General features: G+C 45.2%; 1 protein-coding gene across 1 annotated transcript; it reads right to left on the bottom strand.

Annotated features, from left to right (window-relative positions):
• Nucleotides 1-1,929: 1,929 nt before the first annotated feature.
• Nucleotides 1,930-14,380, bottom strand: GEM (GTP binding protein overexpressed in skeletal muscle). The gene is made up of 5 exons (XM_014788060.2): nt 14,333-14,380; nt 12,627-12,966; nt 5,803-5,879; nt 4,787-4,991; nt 1,930-3,244 (listed from the first exon to the last, which is right to left on the bottom strand). Exons 2-5 carry the CDS (start codon nt 12,955-12,957, stop codon nt 2,967-2,969), a joined length of 891 nt encoding a protein of 296 aa, XP_014643546.1. The 5' UTR covers nt 12,958-12,966; nt 14,333-14,380; the 3' UTR covers nt 1,930-2,966.
• Nucleotides 14,381-23,922: the final 9,542 nt, after the last annotated feature.

The following is a 23,922-nucleotide window of genomic DNA, read 5'->3' as shown; positions in this document are numbered from 1 at the left end:
CCATGTCACAGATGGGAAGACTGAGGCTGAGAGGATAAGGAAGTTACTCCTGGTCACACATCTAGTAGGTGGTGAAACCAGATTGAAACCCAGTTCTGTCCGACTCTGGAGCTGTAGCTCATAACCAAAAGCCTCTCAGACCGAAATGCAACCTGCACCGTCTTGCCCTGGCTCAAGCTGAGGGAGCTCCAATGTGACCATCTTGAACACGTCCTTAAGTGTAGGAGGCTTGGGAGCTGTTGGCCATTTGCTGGGAAGTTCTAAAAGAAGTGAGGAGGAAGGTTGAATCTGTGAGAACACAGAATAGTGTAGATAAAGAATGTGTCTGTGCTGGGGTGTGTGTGTGCGCTATGTGTGAGGTGTGTATGTGGCATGTGCGGTGTGTGGTGTGGAGTGTGTATGGTGTGAGGTATATGTGTGCTGTGTGTTTGCTGTATGTGTATGTGGTGTGTGTGCGTGAAGTGTGTGATGTGTGATTTTGTGTGATGTGTGTGCCACGTAATGTGTGATTTGTGTGTGGTGGTGCGTGGGGATGAAAAGGGCTGCGTTTATGGGAAACAGTTTTGTATCCTAGAATATGCAGATGACTCAGAGTCATGTTTGAACCCCAGTCCCAGCCCAGACACTTAACATCTGAACAGGTCACTTATCCCTCCGAATTTGCTGTAAAACGGCCCGTCAACTTCACGGGGCCATTGGGAGGATTTATTAAACTCAGTAAGAAACACTATAAAAACCCCAATGTATGCAAGGCACTGCACTGAAGAGAGTAGAGGGATAAAAGGGAAAAGGAGTAGTGGTCCCTGATTTTAAGGAGTTTCTATTCCAATTGGGGGAGACAGACATATAAAACGAACTCTAATTTATGCAGAATGGAAGATGTCTGACAACAACAACTGACATCTTTTGAGCCCTTTACAGCGTGGCAGATTAAAAAACATTCATCCCACAACCTTACAAGATAGGTATTATTAGCAACCCCATTTTGCAGATGAGGAAACTGATGGTTAGAGAGGTTTAACCTTTAACTACCCCCAAGACACCCTGATGTTAAATGGCACAGCCAAGATTCACCCCAGGCCTGAATCTTTACTCTTATCACATCTCTGTACTGTTTCCTTGAGCAATTCAAAGATGCAAAGTGCAGAGAGATGGGAATCTTTGGAGAAAGGACCAAGAAAACTGAGCAGAGACACCTTGTAAAACTGTGTTGCTTTAGGAATATGCAGGGTCCCATGATTGTCACTATTAGTATGTGTCTGATTAAAAACTCAAAAAGACAGGCGAGAATGAAAGGGAGTGCACGTAGGGGCCAGAGAAGATGTGAAAGGGGAACAGCAGGAAGTTCTACTCCAGCAAAAGGGTTACACACCACCACTGGAAAGATGCCACGTGATTAATGTCAAACCGTATTAATGTCAAAGAGGAGAATTTGGTTAAAGTCTTGACTGGCCAGATCTCAAGCTGAAAATCACCAATTTCCTTTTTTTTTTTTCTCTTCCTAATCCTTTACAATTTCCTCTAATGCTTTAGTCAAGCTTAGGACCACAAGCCTTCAGGGAGCAAAGCTAGGCCCATCTGTTCATCAGGAATTTGCCAGACCAAAGTAAAAGATCAATCTGGCTTTTACTGTAACTTAGCATTTGGATGACCCCAAATACTTCCCAACTGTATCAGCCAAAAATAACTTTGCATTACTGTGAATCATGGTTCCAAAGGAGAAATTTTGGGGATACTCTATAGAACAGTTAATGACTGGGCTACTGCTAATGAAAAGAAGAAATAATAAAATCACAGGTATGTTTCTTTAGAATGTGCTTGCTCTAAAAGCTTTATCAAAATAATCCCCATCATCTTGTCTGGGGAGGAAAAACATTTAAGAATGTCTTTTTTTCCAAAGATTTTATTTCTTTTATTATAAGACATATAGGTAAAAACTTGCATATTCTGAAAAAGATAGAAAATGGTAATAAAATGGACATTTTTCTTAAGAAGTATGTTCATAAATATGCTTTATCAAATGTTAAAATGGTTATTATTTTGCAAAATAATAATAAATAGAGCAGAGCTGTGGCATACAAGGTTCAACTCAAAGTACTGGAAGTATTTATGTTTTATAAAAATTCAGACCTTTGATTATATTTAAAAATTTGGCATTTTGCACTCTAGGTTACCAATAATTCAGATTTTAAAAATATTTTTATGATGGCCTTATGATTTTAAAAATAATGAAACATACAAGGTAGTTTAAGTAGAATTTGATTAAAATAACTTTCCCCTAAATAAAAATTATAAGACACAGAAGATATAATTTTTGAACCCATAAATGGTACATGTATCAGTTCCCAATTCTGTAAATTTCTGGATCCCCAACTGTGGGCATTGAACAAAAATTGTTTGCTAAGCTTTAGTTTCCAGCAAGGTCCATAATTTTTTTTCACAGCTTGATAGAGCAATAATAGTCATGACCATGGTGAGCCCAGTTCTACAATCCCAGCTCCATGAATATAAGGTACAGAGAAAGAAGTTCTCTCTCCTTTGAATAAACCCTTTGACAGTTTCCTATATTTATGACCCATCAGCCTCAAATTCACATGTCAGAACACTGGGCAAAATTTTAATTTTGTTCTTGTTTGAAAAGTTCTTGTTCTAGGCATTCTTTTGTAGGCTTCAATTCTCTACTATTCAAAGGAGAGAGGAAACACATGAACACCAAACATATCCTCTAATGAGTCCCAGGTGTTCAAGTAGCAAGGTCAGGCTTTTCCTGTAAATAAATACTGACTCTTTACAAAGATCTGTCATTTCCCATGCATTATGTTGCCTGTGAGGCTAACACGTTAATTTCCAGCTGCAATAGGGGAAGCCACATCTAACAATACTTTAGAATTCAATCTAATATAGATTATCTGTCCCAACAGCCTTCAACGATGTCCATCAGGGGACATCTGGGTGACTCTGGGTGCCTAGAGCACAGAGAGGTCATGGCAGGATTTGGACTTCAGCTTGAAGGCCATATTCTTGTTGTTTTTGGCCACAATTTTGCCCCAGAAGCGCCTGGCTTTCCTGGGGATGCTCTCCCTCCTCTTCTGGTAGGCCAGCCGCCGCTCGTTCTTCTCCTTGCTGTCCCGCCGAAGGCGGACCTGCCGCACGATGCCCTCAAACAGCTCCTTCACGTTGTGCTGGACGGCCGCAGAGGTCTCGATGAACTTGCAGTCGAACACCACGGCACATGCTCTCCCTTCTGGTAGGGAAAGGAGGGGAGAGGAAGGTCAGAGGGGCTGCACAGAATGACCCTACACAGCACACAGTCAAGCTGGGTGATTCCCAATTTTAAATTGACTTCAAGGCAACTCTAAGTCAGTCACACACTGATGGATATTGGAGGTCACTGTGACACATGTCCTCCCAGGGCATAAACAGAAGCAAAGAATCTCACAGGAAGATTCCTGGGAAGCAGGAGAGATGGGCTTTAGATCTGGTCCACCATAAATTCACTGTGTGAGGGTCCAGTTTCATCAAATATAGTAGTATTAATTATAACAGTAAAAACCATAGCCTTAATTTATTGTACTTACTATGTGCCAGGAATTGGGTTAAATGCTTTATAAAGATTTTTTTAATGCCCACAACAACCTTGAAAAATACATTATCCCCTCCAGATAGATGAAGAAACTTAGGCAGGGGTGGGGGGATCCTGTAAAACCTTGAGGGAGTTCATAGCCTGTAAGTGGCAGATGTGAATTCGGGCTTGCTGCATGCTCAAGCTCACATTCTTAACTCTTTCTCCTGACTCAGTTTCCTGAGTTGAAAATAAGAATCCTACTATTTCGCGTTCCTCTCTTAAAAAAAGAAATTAACTCTTTGATGAAATTATTTTGAAAAAATTTTGAGGATTTCACAAATGTACTAGACAATTACAGCAAAGTGTACAAAGAAGCTTTTCTGGAACAGCCTCAATTTCAAATGTTCCATTGTGTTCAATGACCATAGGTCCAAGTTTTGGTTTGGAAAAAATGATTACTATAGACAGTCATTTCCTAGAGTAAGACATTCCCAAAGTAGTTGTGTACATTAAGCCTTTATCAGGTTTCTTTTCTCCTGAGTGAGGCCTGGCAATGCAGTGTTTTATTTTTTACCATTGTACCAGGGACCAAATCTATATTAGCTCAATAAAATTTCACCCAAAAGCACTTGGGTGCCCATTCAGCAAAAAGGAATTATCCCTGAACTAAGTATGAAAAAGTATACGTGACACCATCAGACTGATGCCTTAACTGAAATTTAGGAAGCCAAGGGTGGGGGCTAGGAGGGTTTCTAGGGTCTACAGGATAGAATTCTTCTATCCAGAGTAGAATTCTTCTCCTCAATGGAACTCTTTCTCACAGGTCCCTAAATCAGAGTTCCCAGCCTTCCTGCGTGAAGATGCCACTTTCACCTCCCTGAATTCTTGAGATCTCCCTGGAGAGCAGAAAGGACAAGGAAAAAAGGCTGAGGACTGCCAGTAAATTCCTCAGCATGATCTTTTCCCTAAAGGAATTCCAGGGAAAGCCTTGTGGGTGGGGAAACTGGAATCCTGCAGGTAGACCAGATGGGCAAGTGAGCAACATCCAGCACAGATGATCTACTGGGCGTGGAGGAGTCAGCGCATACATAAAACTCCACGGAGCATTTTAATGAGCCCCTGGTTCCAGCTTCGTGAAAGAGCAAGGGAAGAGCACCTGTCTGAAGGAAAATGCAAGTAACCCAGAGGTTGTTTCCACGGCACTGGCACCACTCCCCTTACCTGATACAGACACTTCCCGGCACCGCACCAGGTCACTTTTATTGCCAACCAAAATTATAGGAATGTCCTCTGTCTGCCGGGCTCTGCGGAGCTGGATTCGCAGCTCAGAAGCCTTCTCAAAGCTGGCTCGGTCTGTGATGGAGTAGACAATCAGGTAGGCATCCCCGACTTGCATGCAGTGGTCTTGGAGCCATTCATTCTCCCCCTGAAATGAGAATGAAATGAGAAGATCTTCCATGAGCTCAGCATGGCCTGGTAAATGAGGAGTCAGTTTGCAAAGAAATGATATGTGTATCCTAAAGTACCCTTGCTGATATGAGAAAGGAAGAAAACTTATCCCAACGCCCCAAATGCATCAGTCTTCCATGCCTGCAAGATGTCTCGTGGCTGTAAAGACTGCTAGCCCATAAAGTACTTATGCCAAAAAGTTTTTACTCTCCAATTTCTCCTACAGCTTGAGTTGAGTTGATCAATTATACAACGACTCTGCCAAACAGTATTTCCAGTTCCTACCTACACTACCAAAAATGAGCCTTTTCTGGCTTCCAAAAGACTCCCTTTTGCCTTTCTCAAGTGATGACATTAAGAATCTTTTTGTGAGAATAGGAGGACTCTCAATGAATAGGTAGTCTAGCATATATGCTCAGAACTCAAAATCTTTAAAAAGCAAATGTTGAAGACTAGTAGTGAGAACATCAACTTCATATAATGTGGTTTTATATAGTTTAAAATTATCATCCATAACTCGTTGGTACTTTTCCTAACACAAATATACCTTTTTGTATTTTTGCTTAGATGTAAGGGCAAATCATTGCAACTTTCTTGTTATTCAGAGCTCATTTGCGAATAGCCTGTTCCTTAGAACAGTCTCATACTTCAGAAGTAAAAGCTTTTAATCAAGAAAATGAGCCCACCTCATCTGGAACACCAAAAAGGGCAAGGTCACCCTTGCACCAAACGGCCTGTTGGAAGGCAAGCCCTGAGGAATTTACAGAAGAGCTGTAGGCTCTGCGTACCTTATTTTCCCACATGTCCAAGAGTATAATTGTTGCACTCTCCCCATCAACAATCAGTGTTCGCTCATATGTATCTTCTAGAAAAGAAAGAGCAGTGATATTGGAGTCAGGCAAACAGGCAACACTTTTATATAAGAGGGTCATGTACAAACTTATGCTGAAAATAAACTTACTAAATATGCAATTAATTATGTAAATATACAGACAGTCACAAAGGCAAATTATTATTTTTTTAATCACTTTCAACAACATTCTATGTATATTCCTCCAGTACTTACTAAGCAGAATACCTACATCTTCTGAACGTGTATCACTAAACCACTTGACGTGAGAGGCATTCGTTTTCGTTATTCCTGGACCTTTCATACAGGAAAACCATTTATTAGGATAAACTCACTTTACAGCTTCTGACTCAGATTCAACAGATGCTGCCACGAGAAAACACTAACTGCCCAGTGGAACTGTCAGCCCCGTTCAGGAGCCTCACGTGGAAATCCACCCCACCTTCCAGTGGGGTGATTACTGAACATTCACTGGCGATTTCAGGAGCTTTGAGCTCAGAGACATTTCTCCTCTTTTGAGACGGGAAAGAAAAAAATCTTAAGACTATCCCTGTTCTGGCTGAAGTTTTCTTCCTTAAAAAAATACAGCTCCCTAGGAATAAACGGGTTTGTTTTTCCATCTTAAGTCCAACAAAAGCACAGCCTCCAGCTCTACTTGGTAATGGAAACGTCCCTCCCTGCACTTGAGCCCAGACTGAGGGTAGGCAAAGAGTGAAAGCAGTACAGTGGGCCGGAGCAGCTCCAGCCTGGAAAAATGAGGAGGAGGGCAGGGCAGGGGAGGGGGACAGTTAACTTGAGTTAACTGGGATTTTTGCAAGAGGGATTCCCATCAACTCCATAGGGCTGAGCCCATCACCACTCTATTTTCACAATGAAGTTTCCTGTTTGGAATTTCATCATTTGAAAATTACGATTTTCATAATGATTTTTTATCATTTTTCTTGCTGTTCCTTTTGCCTGGAATCTGTTCCCTCAAATATCCAAAAGTCTTTTTCCCTTTCCTCCTTCTGAGAGAGGTGGTCTCTGAGCGTCTATTTAAAATTGCAATACCTCTCCCCTACCGATATTCCTTACTCTCTTCCCTGTTTTATTTTTCTTTATTGTGTTTATCACCATCTAACATGCAATCCATTGAACTTACTTATTTTATTATTTTCTGTCCCTCTCACCCCCTAGAATGGTAAGGCAGAGATTTGCATCTGTGCTGTTTAGTGCTATATGCTCCAACACCCAGGATAGTGCCTGGAATATTGTGGGTGCTCAGTAAATACTTATCAAATGAATGAATGAATGATAAATATAGCATTGTGGCTGTGAGCACAAGCAAACCTGAATTAGAATCTGGGTGCCATCCCTTATTAACTATGTGGCTCTGGACCACTTAACTTAAGCTCTCTGGGCCTCGGTTTCTTCATCTGTGAAATGGGATTGGTAACAGTATCCATGCCTTAGGGCTGTGTGACAATTACATATATCAAGCCTGGGCACAAAGTAGAAATGCAACAAACGTTAGCTGTTATCACCACCTCTTCAGATGGAGAAGTTGGTCCTTGCCATACTTGGCATTTCCTAGTATAGGTAAATCCTAGCTTAAGAGGGCTACTTTGGGAGAACCAGGATATTTCTTGCTTTATAATAGTGAGGGGATTATGAAAAGCAATGTTCCTGGTTTAATGCTTCTTTATCAAGGAATTAGAATCAAGATTGGGAAAGGAAGGAAAATGACAAATGAGAAGAAAGGTAACCAGGGATGGTTCTGTCTTTCTGTCAATTTCCCCACCTCCTCTAGGTGTCATTCTTCTAACCCATGGTGATTGTTTTCCACTGGAGGATTAAAAATCCATTATGCCCATCATGTTTGCTGTCCAAAACATGCAGCAGGAACGGGATCACAGCGGGATGCACACTTGGTTTACTGGAGAGGAGGACCTCAGGACTTCAACAGGCAAATTTATACAACCAAATGGAAATCCTCAGAGCCTCAGCAGCACAGATGGGGCTGGGGCTGAGTGCGCCTTACCACCTCAGAGTTGTCATCTTTTCTCTAAAAGCCCTCCCTGTGCAGAGAAAACTCAATACTGCACTTTCTCTGCCATCAGCCCATCACTCACCACCGAAAAGCAGGTCCAAGGGACTCACAGGAATCCCCAGTAGTTCAAACAGAAAAGCCTTGTATTCCAATAGCTAAGGGAAAAAGCCAACTCCAACTTTCTCTTGGTTTAACAGATATCAGAACAAGTCTAGAGAAAAAGTGGACTAAGGATTACAGCTGTGAACATAGAGCCAAACTACTTTGCTATTCTGGAAGGTTCCTGACAGTGACATTCTGTCTGACTTACCTCTGCCTGAAAAATCATTGTGTTTAAACCCAAGAGCCCAAAATAATACATCCCTGTCCTGCTTTGTGCATATGCCCCACACCTGGGTTTATATACTCTGCCTGGCTACAGGCCCCAAGGAGTCTTCAAACACACAAAGCATCCTGCTTGATGGCCTTCTGCTAACCAGGAGGGGGCCTGCCTGTATCCAAAGCTCCAGTTTCTCTTCCTCCCTTAGTTGCTCACCTTTTAGCCTCTTCAAGTGCTAATCAGGTGAGGAGAGGGGAAATGAAAGAACAGGAGAGTCCTTTGAAATTTGCCCTGGGTTAAGGCATGTGGAGAAAGGATTGAGGCCTATTGGGTTGTAAGGCTTTCCAGTAACCTGGGTCTGGGGAAGTCTTCATTTCGCCAGCGCTCTAGATGAAAGCCGGGGTGCATTCACATTCTGTATGTCTCAGGAGAGCTCATCCTGATCATCCTGACTGGGTGGGGTGCAGTTTCTATGACTGGGCGATTGCGTCAGTGGCCATTTTCCCTGGACTAGTGCACCTTGATTTGTCTTTCCTCATTTGACCCCAAATGTGCTTGGAGGGTCCTCTTGCCCGGGACTGGCTCAAGTGCTCTGTGTGGAGCCTGCACGGGCATTCTCTCACACGCTGCCCCTCAAAGGCTCTGAGGCCCCAGCATCCCTCCCGCCAAACACTTTCTCCTGCCTTCAGCTTTCACAGCCCCAGGGGTCCCAAGGAACCCTGGAAGGAAGACCTACTCTAGGAATACCGTCCTCTCCTCTAGTGGCTCCCGCCTCCTCTGCACATCTCATAGGGCCCCAGCCAGGGCTGACCAAAGTAGATGGGGACTACAAGCAATGAAAGGGCCAATTTTGGAAGATAAGCCCAGGGAAAGGAAATGGTAGATTCAGAATCAGCTCTAACGAACGTCCATTCCGTACTTACTATGCACCAGGCACTATGCCACAAGCTTAATATATGTCATCTCCTTTAATCCTCTGAACACCCTAGGAAGTAGGTATTATCCCTATCCTCCTAATGAGGAAGCTTGAGGAGGTTAAGTATCTTGTCCAAGGGCACCCAGCTCAGTCAGTGTCAGAGCTGGGGTCCAAACCCACACCATCAGACGGCAAGTCCAGAGCTCTCCCTGTACTTCCTGTGGATGTGTGCAGGGCCTTCTCACCTGTCTCAGCACTTCCAAATCCTAGTTGTCCTTAGGCCCCAGCTCAGAGACCACCTCTTCCATGAAGCCTTTTCTGATTTCCACAACCAGAAGTAACCTGTTCTCCTCTGAATTCCCACAGCACTCTCCTAGTACCTCTTTCAAGACATTTATTACAGCCTCGCTTGATTTGTAGTTGATGTATATCTGATCTCTATTACATATACTGTAAGCATCCTGAGGGAAGAACCCTCATGACTCTGCATGTCCCCACAGTGCCTCACCAAGTTCCATGGTATATGTTCAGTAACTTGTTGAGGAATGAATGAGTGAATGGATAAATGAATGAATGAACAGCATTAAATGCATACTGAGTCATTAGATTATTGCAATATAACCATAACAACAACCATCTTTATTAAGAGAAATAATGATGAGATTATTGTGTCTATTTTTTTAATGGTTAATGCTGAAAAAAGAACAACGTAGGGGCCTTGGAAAACCCTCCTCTTGGGAAACAGAAAGCCAATTAGTGATTCCAATAGCCACCTACAGATAAGTGATGTAATCCTAGATGGTAAAAATTAAGTTACTCAAATAGGACACATTAGATAGGTCAGGTCACCTGAGAAGCTTCTTGTTGTCAAAGATTCTCTGTTTGAGGAGATAAGAAAAGGATTCTCCCTCTCCCCCACCTCCCCCCCATTAAACAAAGAGGTTTCCCAAGTATAGAAGACTGCCTTCCCAAATTCCAGGTATGAGTCCCCCTCTCTTCCCACTCTAGGCCTATGGGGTTGCCACCCTCTGGATAGGTACCACTCCACTCTAATCGATAAACACTTTTGAAAGTCTACTATCCACCAACTTTTTCAACTCCTCCTTTTTAAAAAAACAAACAAAAATTCTCAATTGATCTCTTCCTTCTGTCAATCCCCAAAGCACTGTATTGTTACTTCTTAAGGTATTCAGTAATTTTACCCTGTTCTGAATCATAGCCGCTGACACTTAGCTCCTTCCTAAGAGAGAACACTGTACCTTATCCATCACTGGGTACACCAGAGCCTAGCGGAGAGACAGGCATGTGGCTGACGCTCAGCCCAAAATGCTGTAGGACTTAGCATTTGGGCACTAAATCCAGGGGCTGCAGGGTACAGCGAAAGAACAGAGCATTTGCATTCAACCACAACTAGGTCTGAATCCTCATCATACCATGGACTAGCTTTTTCACCCTGGAAAAGTCACTTGACCTCATAAGCCTCCATTTCTTCACCTGTAAAATAGTGATATTAATACCAAATTGGTGCAATTTTCCTAAGTATTATCAAAAACACATATGGGAAGTACTTAGCAGAGTACCTGGCACACAGCAGGTTCCCCATCAGTGGTAGAAAGAGAAAAACACCAAAGTGAGATTATAAAAATCCCGAGTTCTGGGGCCAGCCCGGTGGCGCAAGCGGTTAAGTACGCGCGCTGCGCTGCGGCGGCCCAGGGTTCGCCGGTTCGGATCCCGGCGTGCACCGACGCACCACTTGGCAAGCCATGCTGTGGTGGCGTCCCATATAAAGTGGAGGAAGATGGGCATGGATGTTAGCCCAGGGCCAGTCTTCCTCAGCAAAAAAAGAGGAGGATTGGCAGATGTTAGCTCAGGGCCGATCCTCCTCCAGAAAAAAAAAAAAAAATCCCAAGTTCTAACTCCAGCTGCCCCACTGAATGATTCTAGATAAGCCTCTCCGTCTCCCTGAGACTCAGTTTACTCATATGAGTGCAGGAATTTTGTGAGGTCCGAAATAAATGGTAGAAAATATAAGACACCCCAATAAACTGCCTCTCCCATTGCAAACGCACATTTTAAATGTTAATTCCTCCTTCCCCTTCTCCTATAGAGACAGTCACCCATCAGCCTTTACAAAAAAAGAGAAAATCAATTGTACAATACTGGCCCTACTTCTCCCTTGACATTTGTTTAGCTATTGTCCCTGAGATTCCAGAAGTGAGGAGAGAAATCGATGTTCCATCAATGAGTCATCATTTATAGCCCGGTTTGGGACTGCCTCATGAAGCAAGAACTCCTCGACACTAGAGACAGTCAAGAGGAATCAACGCTTAGTGGACACGGGATGACAGCAGCGAAGGAGTACGACTGCTATGCTTCATGCTATGCTGTGAAGTGGAGGGTAGAACTGCGTCATCACTAAGGCATCTTCCTACTCTGGAAGCCTGTGATTCAGCTGTGGGTTGCAACTGAGAGTACAGACAGCCCATGCCACTCGGGCAAGCACTAGAAAATTCTTCCTTCTGCAGCTAGGGACATGCAGCTACCCTGGTCATGTATGCTAAGATGGAAGCCGTGGCCGAAAGACCCTGTATGAACACCACTGGCTATTAGGATCCTCATATTACTTCCCAGAATATAGTGTCACGCTTTACACGCATTTGAGGAATACATGCATTTTTGAGATTACATCACCTCAAATCAGTTTTGGAAATAGGCAAGGCTTAAATAAATATTTTAAATGAGATTGTACAAGGAAAACTGTCTTGGAAAACTGTAAGACTCTATACAAACATATTTATCATCATTATTATACTTCAAATTTTTTTAAAAATTATTGTATTATTTCAAATGCAGATTTTTTTTTTCCTGCTGAGGAAGATTGGCCCTGAGCTAACATCAGTGCCCATCTTCCTCTATTTTGTATGTGGGATGCCGCCACAGCATGACCTGATGAGCGGTGTGTAGGTCCGTGCCCAGGATCCAAACCTGGAAACCCTGCAGCCAAAGCAGAGCGTGTGAACTTAACCACTACGCCACCCGGCTGGCCCCTCAAATACAGATTTTTGAATTATTTTACACCCTTAAAAGACTCTAATATTGGTGGAAACAAACTGATGAACCCAACCTAACAGTTTTTCAAATCGCTTTGGTTTTAGGTATAACCATGGAAAAAGGCTATGTCTACAGTGAGCTCTTAAAAGGTCCAGGTCAGAGGGGGATCCTGAGCCTCTGGCTCTGCTGTCTTTAATCAGCCTCCCCCAGTCCCTTCAGAGCTGGAATGTAAGAAATTCCCTTTCTGGCCCAGGTTTTACCTCTGAGCATTTTCATTTTCTTGTCCCGAGGGCCTGTGCCAGGGCTTTCTGGGGACTCAGCTCCCCCAGCCAGTGCCAAGAAGGCACAATCGCAGTTCCCAACTCTGCAGATGAGTGACCCACTCACTCACGCTTCCTGCCTGGACCACCGTAACGGACAGAAACCCGGTGGGCGTGGGCCACCTACCTCCCAGCACCTCGCAGTCGCTGTCCATGCTGTCATGCACGCCCGCAAAGATGTTGGCCAGAGTGGACTTGCCCACCCCCTGCTCCCCTATGAGCACCACCCGGTAGTAGGTGTTCCCCGACTCGGAGGAGATGACTGAGTCTGTGGAGTCGGAGGACCAGCTCCGGCGGTAGTGGTCCTCAGGGGTAACAGAGGGACGGCTGCGCTGGCTGTGCTGGTGGGGCTCTTTCTGGACCATCAGATGCCTGCCGTCAGCCGGGATGCTCCAGCGCTGCTGCTGTGGCTGCATGCCCACAGTGCCCTGGCGCATGGTGACATTATTCAGAGTCATCGTTGGGTCCTGGAGAGCAAAGCGGCCAAGATGTTAGCGTTAGTAAGCATAAGCGAGAGGTGAGGAGGCTCAAACACACAGTCAGTCATCAGTGATGTTTTATCAGATGGGGTTAGAACCAAGCAACCATAACATAAGGAACACCAATGAGACAGTCCCCAAACCCTAAGAGGCTTTCAACTGGACACACACACACACACACACTATGAGTAACCAGCTCCTCAGGCAGCCTGTCACTTGCAAAGAGAAAAAAGTACCGTTAACATCGCACACTGCCCATGGGCTTCCTCCATCATCAAAGAAGCCTTGGGATCCCCACTCAGAGCTGGTACAAAGGCAGCCAGAAGGAACCTAGAACCTCCACAGATGGCTTAAAAAGCAACAAGTTAATGGAGCTGGGGACCAGCTGGCCAGGTTAGCTGCTCTTGTCTAAACATGAATCTTAATTGCACCAGCGTCCAGCGGGCTTTTGTGCCTCAGTGGGAAACACGTGGCAATGACATCACTCCCCCCACTGGACTGGACAAGCACTTATTGGAACTTCCATGTTTAGTCAAGTTGCCCTGATGATCTCCAGCTGCCTGAATAGGCTGTTATTTGGGGGGAAAAAAGAATTTCTGTTTGAGGTTTATGCCTCAGCTCTGCCCTCTTGCTCATAGATATCATGGTTAAAACATCCCAGCCCCAAGCCTGTTCCTTCTGGCAGAGAAATGACCTGCTCATGTTCAGACATTTGCAAAGAAAATGCTTCACTCTTATAAAACCATGTCCAGGCCAAGAGTTCTTTAATTCAACTCAGATTTCCACCTTCTTGAAGCAAATCGGAAGGCCAAAGACTCTGCTAAATGTCATTCAACAACTTAGCTACAACTTTCCCTTCGCCAGACCCTCTCTCCTTGCACGGAGGTCTGTTCTCCCAGGCTACTGATATAAAGCAGAAGCATTCACATTTTAACCAGCAAGATCCGCTCATGAGAGCGTGAACTGCACAGACACTCCCCTCGCCACACTCACCCTCACACTCCACACCCCGACACCTCGGCCACTAACCAGGATGACCGGCCGGTTTTTTAATCTCACAAGCAGCTGACTTGCGTTCAAACAACAAAAGCATGAACTATCACTGAGGGCTGCCCTCCGAGCACACAGTCTGTAGGAGGAGGTGACTCTCCCACCGAACAGAACTCAGGCAGCTGCTGATGACCAATGGCATCCTTTGCCCCTTAAACTCTGCCCCCGCCCAGAAAACCACAGCGCAGACAGCACGTTCCAGGGGCTCTTTTCCCAACTCAGAAAGTTCTGCCGGCTGGGAACGCCCACCCCCCTAAATCACTGCCCCGAAGTCGGGAGGGCGCCCCCGGGCAGCCCCGCTTACTCGGCTCCGCCGGGCGGGCGTCCGCGCGTCGTGTCGCTGTGCCGGCGCGCTGCGATCCCAGGCCGCGCTTTATAGCGCGCCCGCCGCCGCCCCGCTTTATAGGGCGCCCGCCGGCCTCGCCGGGGCTTTTCCGTGACGTCGGCGCCCCCGCCGGGGGGGGGCGGGCTGCGGCACACTCCCGGTCGCAGCCGCTCCACTAAATCAGTTACTCGCAGTCATGTGACCTCTCTCTCCCCTTTTGAAAAATAACGACAGTTCAATCCCGGGCTCCTTTATTTCTTTCTTTTTTTATTTTTACCAGGTGGACACAGGAAGATGGAAAAAATGAACTAAATGTCGCTTAATCGCTCTTCCCAGCAAAGCACTCGCGAGCTGTTGGGGTAAAGGATGGAGGAAGAGGCAGGCTTGAGTTGCGAGACCTGCTTTGCCAGGAAAACAGGGATCAGCCGGGCGCCCGCCGAGACTCGAGCCTCTGGCATGGGGCTGCAGCCACCTTGAGGGGCCAGGGCTTGTGTCAGCCGCATCTTGTGCAAGGGAAACAGCTGCTGCCTGCCTCCTGTCACCTTTTCTCTGGAAGACGGAGGGAGAGGAGCCCCGCCCCGTTTTGTTTCTCTTCTCTGGCAGGGACCCGGAGAGAAGGGGCCAGGGAGAGGTGAGGAGAGGGGACAAGACCTTGCATAGTGCAGTTTTGAACAACAACTTAATTAGGGAATCCAAGCAGATTGTGCTAAATGTGGCCAGCCCTCCTGCTCTGGGCCAGGATGCCGAGGCTCCTCAATCAGGGAATTTAGTCATAGTCCCAATCAGCAGCATCTCTGTACCGGCCTCCCTGGCATGGCTGAACCTGGGCATGAAGGCAGAGCCTCCCAGCCTTGGGGAGCGTGAGCCAGGGACGGGGGCCCAAATACCACCCCCCACCACCACCACCGCTGCTGTGAATGAAGGGCACAGGATAATAACAACAACTACTACTACCATTTACCAAGTATCTCTTAGAGCCTAGACACAGTAGGTACTCTTAGGCCTCTGCAGTACCTTAATCTTTACCATTCTGCAAGGTGGGTATAATGCTACCCCCATTCTATGGAGGAGAAAAATGACCCTCGACCAGAGAGCTCAAGGTCACACAGGTCACATAAGTGGCAGAGTCAGGATTCAAAATCTGATTTGCCTGACTGTTTGCACTGCACCACCAGCTGAAGGGTTTCCATGACCTCTTTCTGGGGACATGGGCATTTCCCAGACAAAGTGTTTGGGGATGACAATGGCCTTTCCAACACATCCATCCACTTTTCCAGCCAGCTTCATTTCTGGGTTGGCTGGTAGCTCCGGGAAGTAGCCAAAGGCACCAGCATCTATTTGAGTGGCTGGAGTCTGCTGTGATGCGAGTCCATTCTCAGTTATCCTGCAGGCGGTTATCTGCTTTGGGGACCCGCTGCTGAGACCTGCCAGGCCCCAAGCTGGCAAAGGTGGAATCCACAGAGTAATGAACCCTTGGAGTTCTTCTAGTCCCAGGTGCCTTGGCCACAATCTCCTACTTGTTTTACACATAAGGAAGCTGAGAGCCAGAGGGCTGACTGCCACTCAGCTGGCAAATGGCAGAGCTGGAATTGGAACCTGGGTGTCCTCACTGCCTGGATGCTGCCCTTCACTTCCATCAAGCTTCCTTCTGGGCTGAGCCAGGAGGGCACGACTACAGATGTGGTGACAGGAAGGGGGTGAGGAGAGGCCATCCAAGCGTGTATCGCTGACTCACTTCTAAAACACATGTAATTTGTGAATTATCTGCGTTTCAGAATTATCCATGCTTTGTCCATGCTGAGCCTCCCACTCTCTCGACTGGTCTCAACAGAAACATTATGTGCGTAAAAACTAAGAATAAATCAGAGTTTATAATCATAGAGCCTCTCAATTCTGCTTTGGCCTAATGACAAGAACCTAATTTTTCACATTAATAAGAACCTAATTCTATGCCTAGGCAATATCTACTGTGAACTATTTTTCATTGGTGTATGTGAGGCACGCCAAAGAAAAGGAGCTCTCAAGGTGGGGGGAGGCACTTTCCATCCACTATTGATTGGCTAAGTACAGCAACGTCGCGTTTGAATGCAAGAATCTGCCTTCTTAAATTTTCTGTCCTTTCTTAAATGTTTCTTCTTTTCAAGAAGCCGGATGAGAAAACAACTACGTAAAAGTTTCAACTGAATGGCAGTTAAGTTGGAATGAATATTTAGACAAAAGTCACAGTTATGCCTCACAAAAAGCACATTTGAGCACCAAATCTTATCCAGCAGAGTCCCGGGTACCTCATCCAGGATTCCAGCTCACTGGGACCATCTGAGGGTATGGAGCTGGAGAAAAAAGGTGGAATCAGGGCATTTGGGCAAGTGGCAAGTTCTGAAGAGGAAAAATTGGCAGAATATTATAGTTTCTTGTTCTATGAATTATTCTCTCCATATTCTTCTGCCAGCATTCAAAGGCTTCCTCAGGTTCTAGCTAACATGAAGAAGAGTACAGCTAGGCGGCAGAACTCAAAACAACAAAATAACTAACATTTACTGAACAATATACATACCTTGTCTCCGTTAATCTTCATCACCATTGCACTTACCCATGTTTTATGGATGAAGATGCCGAGGAAGGAGGTGAAATAACTTGTCCAAGGTCTCAGAGCCGCGCTCTCCAGGGCCACCATCTCAACCACTGTTCTCATTAGAGCAGGGCACACACTTCAGCCCCGTTCCCACACTAGCCCCACCTCAGCCCGCTCCCTTCCCAAGTCCCCTCAAAAGAGAAGGAGTTTTTATCTGATTGGCCAAAGTCCTTGACCTTCACTGGGCTCCGTTTTACTAATGGGGAAGGTTTCTCTACTTAAAAAGCATGAGCCATGCTCTCCTCTCCCTTTTCTCCAGATCCTGTGCCCTGGCTGAGAAAGTGAACTTGGCCTTCCTTTGGGGCCCTGACTACCACTCTGTCTCTGTCATTACCACTCTTTCTCTCAGCATATTGACCTGAGAAACCAAGCCCCATGATTTCCAAAAGGGATGAGAGAGGGAGGAAAGAGGTGGGAGAGGAGGAGAACCTTTGGGTTCCTCCCAGGGCTGCGGTTTATGGCATCAGGGACTTGCAGAAGCATTAATATAATATCGCTTTGAATCTCATCCCTTGAAAACTCTGAGGGAGGAGAGATGATGGGTAGGCCCAGGATCTGTATATCCTTGGGTCTGTAACAGTATCCTAAAAGCAACAGAATCACTCAGTCTTCAACATACTGTACTGCCTCATCTATACTGTAGACTTACTACAACCAAGGTCATGCTTACTCTTGCCACCAAGTCAATGCTACTCAGTGGTAAAGGTGACACCATCCACATGCTCTCCCACTAATAAAAGGTAAATTATAGACTGGTGCCTGAGTAGGTGATAAAATAAATGGCTATTTTAAATTGGCTTTTTTTTTTTTTTTAGTGAGGAAGATTAGCCCTGAGTTAACATCTGTTACCAATCCTCCTCTTTTTTTGCTGAGGAAGATTGGCCCTAAGCTAACATCCATGCCCATCTTCCTCTACTTTATATGCGGGATGCCACCACAGCATGGTTTGATAAGCAGTGCGTAGGTCCGCACCCGGGATCTGAAACTGTGAACCCCAGGCCACCAAAGCGGAGCGCATGAACTTAACCACTACACTACTGGGCCAACCCCTTAAATTGCTTTTTAAATGTTTTGCATTTTGATGCCTTTAGGCAAGTCATGCTCTCCAATTCGCCACAGTCCTCATTACTCCCCAATGTATTCTACTCCAGCCAAATTCTCTCATTTAGATGATCTACTTGGCCTCCAAAGGCATTTGACTGTGACCCCTGCAAGGGCTGAAAGGAAAGGTAGGGGCTTTAGCATTAGAAAAGCAAATTCAAACATAGGCCTTTCCTCTTCTTAGCCACATGATGCTGGGGAAGTCACCAAACCCCAGAGGCCTTGGCTTCTGTCGTTCTGAGGACTAAAGAGCTCCTGAGTGTGGAAGGGCTTTGTCTAGCATGGAGGGAGCACCACGTCGACGCGAGTGATTGTAAGTATGACGCAGGAGCCAGGGATTGAAGATCAGCCACCTGCCCTCGGTTCTGCTGCCTCTTTAGGCTCGCGTTAAATTAATCCAGCAGAATTCAGGACGCAGGAGGAGGAGGGAGGGCGGACGGGAAATGTACTCATACTGATGTTACTAGGAAAAAATAATTAGAAGGAGAGTGGTAGGCTTGAGTTCTTTGTAAACAAACAAGGAGCTGGGGTCAAACAGCCAGCACACATAATAGGTCTCCAGCAGCCACAAAGCACTCAGGAGGAGCCGGGTGGGAGGCAGCGTGCACAGTGTCTGAGCACAGAAAGAACTGCCCACCCACTCTGGGAAGTCTAAAGAAGGAAAGAATTACTATATGGAAAATCATTGCTTTACAGAAGGGAAAAAAAAGGCTCCAATTGCAAAATCAAGAGAGCCCTGATTAAGAGAAAACAAAGACTGAAGAAACGATGGCTAAGAATAACCTCTCAACATCCAGAGGCCTGTGCGATCCAGATGGACACTCCCTGCAGCTGCATCTTCCTTCAGGCCGGCCCCAGCTGCTCATCAGACTCCTGCTGAGCAGATTTAATTTCCCATTGAAAAAATTCTTAGCTGTCACCCGTCCTCCACTCCATTAGCCCAGCCTGCTGCAGGCCTTTACTGCTCCTTCTAAAATCCCGCAGGGGAAGTGCAGAAAGACACCACGTAGCTCAGAAGGCTGAGGGGAGCCTCCTGAAGAAAGCAGACATTCTCCGCCCAGGTTCCTCCATTCATTCCTTCATTAAACAGCAATAACTACTGAGCCTCTACCTTATGCCAGGACCTGTGCTATGGCTGGGATAAGGTACTTACGCTCTCATGGGACTTATGTTCTGATAGGAGAAATAATAAATAAACAAAGTATCACCATGTTCATTCATTCATTCATTCATTCACTTACTCTTTCTCTGAGCATGCCACTCTTTAGCCTCAGTTTCCTCATCCATAAAAAGGGGATGATAATCCTGGAGAGGATGTGCAAAGTAAGGGTCAAGTACATGCCCATTTAGAAGACTGACAATGCCAGGTTGGTGAAAATGTAAAGAAGGGGCGTTCTAATGCCCTACTGGTAGGAGCATAAGTTGATATGGCCACTTTGGAGATCAACCATCAACATCTAAGATGTGCATATCCTTCATGATCCAGCAATTCCACTTCTAATTGTGCATCTTCTACATTACACGAGGAGATGGACCCAAGGATGCTCATCAAAGCACTGTTTGTTTGTAATGGCAATAATCAGAAACCACCTAATGCCCATCGGTGAATAAATGCATAGTGGTATATTTATACAATGAAACATTATGTAACAGTGAAAATAAATGAAGTGGACCTACTTGTAGCAACATGGATAAATATTGAGACCATAATGGTGACTGGAAAAAGCAAACTGCAGGATATCTACAGGGTAATAATTTATATAATTTTTTTAAAACTCCACACGAATTTTTTATAGTTAAATCTATTTAGTAAAAGTATAAGAACATGGATGAGAAAAATACACAGCAACTTCAGAATAGAGATTACCCCTGGGAAAGAAGGGAATGACAATTAGATGGACAGCAGACTTCTCAAAAACAACCAAGAAGCCAGCAGACAGTTGTATAATAAAATCAAAGTGCTTATTGAAAGTAATTGTCAAGCTGGAATTTTATGTTCAGCTAAACTGCTGTTCAACAATGTGAGCTAGACAAATATTTATTGAGCACTTATCCTAAACCCTAGAGACGCAGAGTTATATAAGACCAGGTTCCCATCCTCCAGGAGCATAAAGTCTAGTGTTCCTTTCCCCAGCAGCTACCAAATCCATGAGAAGATCATCCACGAGCTGCATTAAAAGCTTTGGCCCAATGTATGTTTGGTTTCCCAGTCCACACAATGTTTTTCTCCCTGGGGTTTCTTCCTTCAGCAACAGAAAAATCAGTGAGACTTCTTAACCCAAGGAGTCAAAACGAGCCCAAGCTAAAGGCCTTGATTTACCCAATTATAGTGACACAAGAATTCTTCAATGACAAACCTAAAAAGGCCAAAAGAACAAACAGTTTGGTTAAGGACCTGCACAGTTAACACCTTTCATACATGGTTATAAGTATTCCTATTTGCCTGCTCTGTTTTCCTAATCTCATATCTTCCTGATTCCCTGGGTCTTTCTTTAAACAATTGGATGGTTTCTCCAATACTTAAAAGGCAGTGAGACTTTTGGCTTTGGTAGGGTGCATTTAAGTCATCCCTGCAATGAATATCATCCAGAATTTTTTCTAAAAAAGAAAAATGAATCAAGCCCTTAATTAATGAAAAGTTATGTCTAAGTTACTGTTCTTTTTAAAGAATTCCTTCATAATTGACTTAAAATCTGGCAAAAATCTTTGACTTACAAACATATGCTGTGGTCTCTTCTTAAGCAAGATATCATTTTTAACTCAGAATGGTACATTTATTGGAGGTGGTGAGGCTAATCAATGAAACAATGACAACAGTGGCTAGCATGTGTGCCAGGCACAGACATGCGTGAATTGACTTACTCCCCACAACAACTCTATGAAGTAGGTACCACTATTATTCCCATTTTACAGGTATGGAAACTGAGATGATGGGAGAGGCTACATAGCTTGGAATTGGCAGATTCAGTCTGTCTAACTCTCCTCTACCACTCTGGCCCATGTGATGAAACTCTCCATGGCTCCTAAGGACAGACAGACACTGGCACTGCTCTCACCCCCCGGGGTAGCGGGAAGTGAGTGAACAAAACTGGACAATGTTACATTAGCTCCTACAGAAGTGTCACATAGAGGTCAGCCTCTTTCACGAGACTGGGAGCTGCTTAAAGGCAGCGAGTATATCATGTCCATCTCTGTATCCTAGCTCCTAGGGGTAAACCTGGCACACAGGAGGGACTCACTCTGTCTGTTGAATAACTGAATAAATAAACAGCATGCACTACCACATTATCCAGTCAGTTATTTAAAAAGTCCCTGACTCAGGCAGGGACAGTGACCCTTTTAGGCCAGGCTTCCATCTACAGACCTGAATGCAGTGGGCCTCCATCCAAGGCAATAGAGTGGAGTGATCCAACACCCATGTGCCAGGCCCTCACTGTGCAATGACATATGTGAGATGCTGTGCAGGGGACACAGCCAAGGGTACAAGGCCATGCATTCAAGGAGCTCAGAGCCCCAAAAAAGAGGAAAACACTGAGTGTGATCTGAGGCAGAAGGTGGCAAGAGGCTATGGTAGACGTGCACACAGGAATGAGAGATGGGCACTAGACCTCCCTGTCTCCTCTGCTGCAGGAGAACCTTCCCTCCTCCTCCTGGCATGCCTGCCTGGGCCCAGGCAGCACAATGTCCTAATTGTAATCTCCTTTCCCTTGGGAAGAAAGCACTGGGAAGCACCTCTGCCCTGGTCTCCTCCCCATACACATTCCTTCCAATGGAGGAGTGACCTTCCTGATTGGTGAGATCGGGGAAGAAACTGAGCATGTGAAACCAGGCCTCTTTAACTTCTGCTCTTTGGGGCCAGGCTGCCTGTGGGAGGGGTGGTTTCTTTCCTCCTGCTGTCCTCCAGGCAGCACACAGCTGTGGTGGGGAGAGACCTGCCGCTGCTCTCTGCCTGAACAGTGGGGCAGTCACCATGGATGGCGTCTTGGCAGCTCTTTGTCCCCATCTTCCCTCTAACAGAGGTTGTTCCAGTAGTAGATGGAAGGCCCCTGGCATCAGAGGATGAAATGGTCTAAGCCAGGCAAGGTAAACTCACCCCTTTGCCAGGGATTGGTCTGAATATGGGCAAGTGATCCTGTTCTGGCCAATAGGATTTAAAGGGATGTCTATTTGAAAGCTTCTGGGAAAGAATTTCCTTACAAATAAAAAGAAAGCTCGCTTTGACGTCCTGCACTTCCTTCCCCCCGGGAATACAGGTTTAAGGATAGCTCCAATCCGGAGCCATCTTGAGACCACAAGGCAACACATGGATGATGAAGGGCACACAGGTCTTTCATGACATCACTGAGTTGCAGAAGAATCCTGGCGTCACCCTCCTTCAGACTTTTTATCAGGTAATGAACCAACTTTAGTTAAGTTTTCTATTAATTAGAGCCCAAACTAACTGATAGACAGATGAATTTAATTCTGTAAGGAAAGTAGTAGAAAAACTGAATTTGGCTGACCATATCATGTTCTCCAATCCAGCAAAATCAGCTAAAAAGCAGATATTTTGATCTCCATCTATGTGTCTCCTGAATCTGTATCTCCATGGGTTGAGAACTTTGAGAACAGGTTGAGGTTTATCATTCCTTCAAACCCCAGCTCACATGAAGGAGGCGATCATATCTGATTTACTTACCATTGCATAGCCAGTGTCTAGCATGGTGCTAGGCTTATAGTTGGCATTTAACAATGATATTGGATGATTGAATAAAGAATGAGATTACTTCCAGCTAGAGTAATTGAGAAAAACTTTATAGTAGTGATATTTAAGATGAGCCTTTAAATGTAATAATCTTCATAACATTAATGGGAATAATATCAAGTAACATTTATTGAGATTTTTCCATATTCCAGGCACTGTGAATGCGGATTATCTCTTTTAATCCTCACAACTACCCTATGTGCTAGGTACTATCATAATTACCATTTTACAGATGAAGAAACTGAAACACAGAGCGTTTAATTAACTTGCCCAAGGTCCCAGTTAGAAAGTGCTAAAGTTACAATTTGAACCCCAACTTCTGATTGCAGGGAATATGGATTTAATCCAGTAGACCATTGGGAGCCATCAGTTCAACAATTCAATTCAACAAACAGATATGAAAGGCTCTAGGAATATAGGACACCTAAGAGACAGTCCCTGTACAAGATGGTTGAGAAGAAAAACTGAGGAGTTAATAATAATATTAACAGCTGCCCTTTACTGAGCTGAATATTTTGCTAAGTGATTTACATATATCATCTCACTTAATTTGTTCAACAGCCCTATGTGGTCATTATTAATACTACCCCCATTTTACAAATTAGGAAACCGATGCACACGATATTAAGTAACTGGCACAGGATCACACAGCCCAGCGATGGAGCTGTGATTTGTAGCCAAGCAACTTGACTTCAGAGCTAGAGCCCTCCTATCCAAAACCATCACCGCAAAGTGACATGACAGACACTGCCCCAGAGCGCATGTGCAAAACGGTGAGGCAGCAAGTGGGGGTGATAACCTGTGCTCTGAGCGGTCAGAGGACACCTCACAGAGAACACCTCCGTCTCAGTTTTAAAGTACCAAGAGAAATTAGCAGGGTGGTGTGTGTCTGTGTTCACATGCATGTTCTGTGCACGAGCACACACCACCAGATGAAGAGGGCCTGGGAAATAGGAAGCATTCCAAGTTAAAAAAAAAATAGCAGATACCGGCTGACCCAGTGGCGCAAGCGGTTAAGTGCGCGCGCTCCGCTGCAGCGGCCCGGGGTTCGCTGGTTCAGATCCCGGGCGCGCCCCAACACACTGCTTGGAA

Source organism: Ceratotherium simum, chromosome 23 (genome assembly GCF_057802395.1).
Source record: "Ceratotherium simum simum isolate JZ-2026a chromosome 23, ASM5780239v1, whole genome shotgun sequence".
Lineage (NCBI taxonomy): Eukaryota > Metazoa > Chordata > Mammalia > Perissodactyla > Rhinocerotidae > Ceratotherium > Ceratotherium simum.
This window is presented reverse-complemented; position numbering and strand designations above follow the sequence as displayed.